Below are 3241 nucleotides of genomic sequence, written 5' to 3'. Positions count from 1 at the left end.
AGGTAAGGGAGGTAGGGTAGGTAAGGGATATTGACGTTGACAATGAAACAATTTTTTGTTGCGGAGAAACAATGGCGAAATAAACATTTTGTAATCAATAACTTTGTGATGAAATGTTTATTTGGTTGACTATAGAATTGTTTTATAAAAGCAATATAGAACTCGTGCGAGTGGGGTAGGTAAGGGATATTCCCACGGGTGTTGTTGCCTACGCCACTCGGCCTCCGGCCTCGGTGGCTATGGCCAAACACCACCCGTGGGAATATCCCTTACCTGACTGATCTGGTAATTGCAAAAAGGTCAGGTATTTAGCAGACCTATTATCCAAAGCAATGTACAAACGACTTCGGGATCACGATCAGGAATGGAACCCAGGTTTTGCCAACCACTGCTACACTACACCCCAGAAGAAGCAGTAGGTATTGTAACATAAGACTATTAGATGAAAAAAAGCGAAAATGTGTTGCTGAAAATCTAAGAAACAAGGAACAAATAAACAACATGCAATAAATAAACAATAAACAGCAACCCTGATTGATAGTTTAGCCAAAATGACATCTCTGCCATACTGAAATTGATACCAGTCTGTCCTTGGGACAGACGAGTAAGATCAGCTCCATGAGAGACGTGAGACGAAGGATCACCACCAGCCCTCAAACATAGGGGCCTTCAAACCACACGTAGGGGCGTTCAAACCACACCTAGGGGTGATCAGACCACAGGATGCAGTCAGCAACTTTGTGTTGCAACTATGCAATTAGACACCTTTTCATGAAACATCATTGCATTTAGCTGTACAAATGTCATATTATTGTGTTTATGTAATTTTTGTATTTATGTCTGCTGTATGTGTGTATTTGTTATGTGGTGTCTAATGTGATATGATGTTGTATGTCCTGTCTCAGATTTAGATGATTTTCATATATCAGACTACAATCTAAGACACTTCATCTCAAATAACCCCCATTCTTAGTTTGCAAATCATCATGCCAGAGCCATCAAGGTGGCTCCTGGCCTTTTGTCTATGTTGAGGTGCCATCAGACCTGGTTTCCTGGCTTTTGTGTGTCTTGGAGGCAGTCTTTAGTTTAGTAGTTTAGTTTAGTTGGCTTTTGTCTACAACCACAACAAGATGGTCAAGGCCAAAATGCATTAGCATCTATATGGCCATACCTGGCCTGTCAAGCTAGACCTCCCCCTTTGACCTCCAGACACACCCATCCCCTCCCCTTTTACACCTCTTGTTAATTCCACACTATAAATGTCTGTGCTTTTCTGTAATGTATGAAAGAAGACATCCCCGTATCCTGAGACTTTTCTTGGCAGCAGACGTGCCCTGTGCATGCTCGTGCTGTGACGAGGTGACCATGGCTAGTGGCTGAATAAACACATTCTTTCGCTAAGCCATCATGTACAAGTCTTACTCTGAACAAGCTAACTTGAACCAAGTACGGGCCTTCGACTATTTCGTCAAAGAAAACAGCAGATTATTTCAGTATCTACGACACACTTCAAAAGGTTAGTTATCATAAACATTGTATTTATCAAAATATGTTCCTTCACTGTGTAAGATAATAATCATGAATTAGTTTATACATATAAGTATCACTATCTCCCACTGTGAGTGTGAGCTCAGTGGAAATAAAATGTGGTCAACCTTTCTTCACACCTTTTTGTGTGTGTGTGTGTGTGTGTGTGTGTGTGTGTGTATGTGTCTGAGTGTGTGAGTGTGTGTGTGTGTGTGTGTGTGTGTGTGTGTGTGTGTGTGTGTGACTGTGTGACTGTGTGTCTGTGTGTTTGTGTCTGTGTGACTGTGTGACTGTGTGTCTGTGCGTCTGTGCGTCTCTTTTTCAGTCTGCTATGGTGATGAGCAGGTGTTGCATCTCCATTTGAAGATAGTGTTCTGACATCTGCTAATTCTGTGCCTGTAAGTACATCTCATTGAACAGCTTATAATATGAAAACATGATTTATTTCTGGTTATTATTTATGTGTGGAGAGTACAGGTTATAGTAAAGGAATCATTATTACTGTTGTTGTTGTTGTTGATGGTGGTGACCTAAACTTTAAATACAGATCATCCTAGTACATTGATGTCTGAAATGAAAAGCATCTCTCTGACAAGTTTAGGGACAAGATTGGCTACTGTTACAATGAGGGCCCATGTTCTGATAATGACCATGGTGACTGCAGCAGTGGTATGTACTGAATTAGTTGGTTTTGCTGTATGAGAGAAATATATCCATTGACTTTCAATTGACATACTTAAATTTTTTTTTTTTTTTTTTTTACATTTCTGAAGGGTTACAGAGTTCGTTCTCCACTCAAGGCACTGCCCTTAGACATGGCACCCAAATCTGTTGATGATGCCTACTCTACCTGCACAAAGGAAATGTCAAAACAGGTTCTGTCCAAGTACCTTACCAATGAACAGAACTCAAATGAAGATTTCAGAAATGCATGGAACAGAGCAAAGAAATCCAACAAGCACAAAAATCCAGGAAATGGTCTGACCGAAAACCATGCGATTGCCATTCGAGTGTACACCAATGGTCAACCCAATATCTATGACAAGTTTAATGCAGCTGTGCGCAATGGCAAGGATATTTACAAAACCAAATTCAACTACCATGCTCTTCATTTCCTGCTAACTGATGCCCTCAAGCACCTAAAGGAGACCCAGAAGAAGTGTGTGACCACATACCGCAGAACCAAACTGGACTTTGACACAGATGTCATCCAAAAGGAGATCCGATTCGGTAGCTTCACATCTACCTCTTTGAGTCGGGATGCTCTTACCCATTTTGGCACTAAGTCCTGCTTTGAAATCGAGACCTGTCATGGTGCAGCTCTAGGAACCTTCTCACATTTGCCTCAAGAGGAAGAAGTACTGATTCCACCCTATGAGAAATTTAAAGTTGAAAGAATTAGGAAGCATGAGAAAAATGATTGGTGTGATGTAGTGTACACACTGAACAGCACTGGTATCATCAGTAATTTGGATTGTGCACTAATGTAAGACCCTGTATTCACATTTGTAGAACAATGAAAGGATAATGCTGAATGACCTGGCTGGTGACCATGCGACTTATTATGCGTCTTATTATTTTAATATATAGAGTTTTGAGAATGCTAAGCACATTATCTTTTTATGCTTAGGAATGGTCTTATATGCCTCAAGAACGATACAATATTTTTACAACTGTCAAACATGCAAGAACAAATAATAAAATAAATAGTATT

General features: G+C 40.2%; 1 protein-coding gene across 1 annotated transcript; it reads left to right on the top strand.

The window, feature by feature from the left end:
- Positions 1 to 2151: 2151 nt before the first annotated feature.
- Positions 2152 to 3017, top strand: LOC308381354 (ecto-ADP-ribosyltransferase 5-like; the record flags this gene model as incomplete). Its single annotated transcript, XM_080858909.1, has 2 exons — positions 2152 to 2196; positions 2301 to 3017. The coding sequence occupies 2 exons, from the start codon at positions 2152 to 2154 to the stop codon at positions 3015 to 3017; spliced, it is 762 nt and encodes a 253-aa protein (XP_080715035.1).
- Between the last annotated feature and the right edge of the window lie 224 nt (positions 3018 to 3241).

This window comes from Sprattus sprattus (assembly GCF_963457725.1).
Source record: "Sprattus sprattus genome assembly, chromosome: 20".
Classification (NCBI taxonomy): domain Eukaryota; kingdom Metazoa; phylum Chordata; class Actinopteri; order Clupeiformes; family Clupeidae; genus Sprattus; species Sprattus sprattus.
Note: the sequence above shows the minus strand (reverse complement) of the source record. Positions and strands in the feature narration are given on the sequence as shown.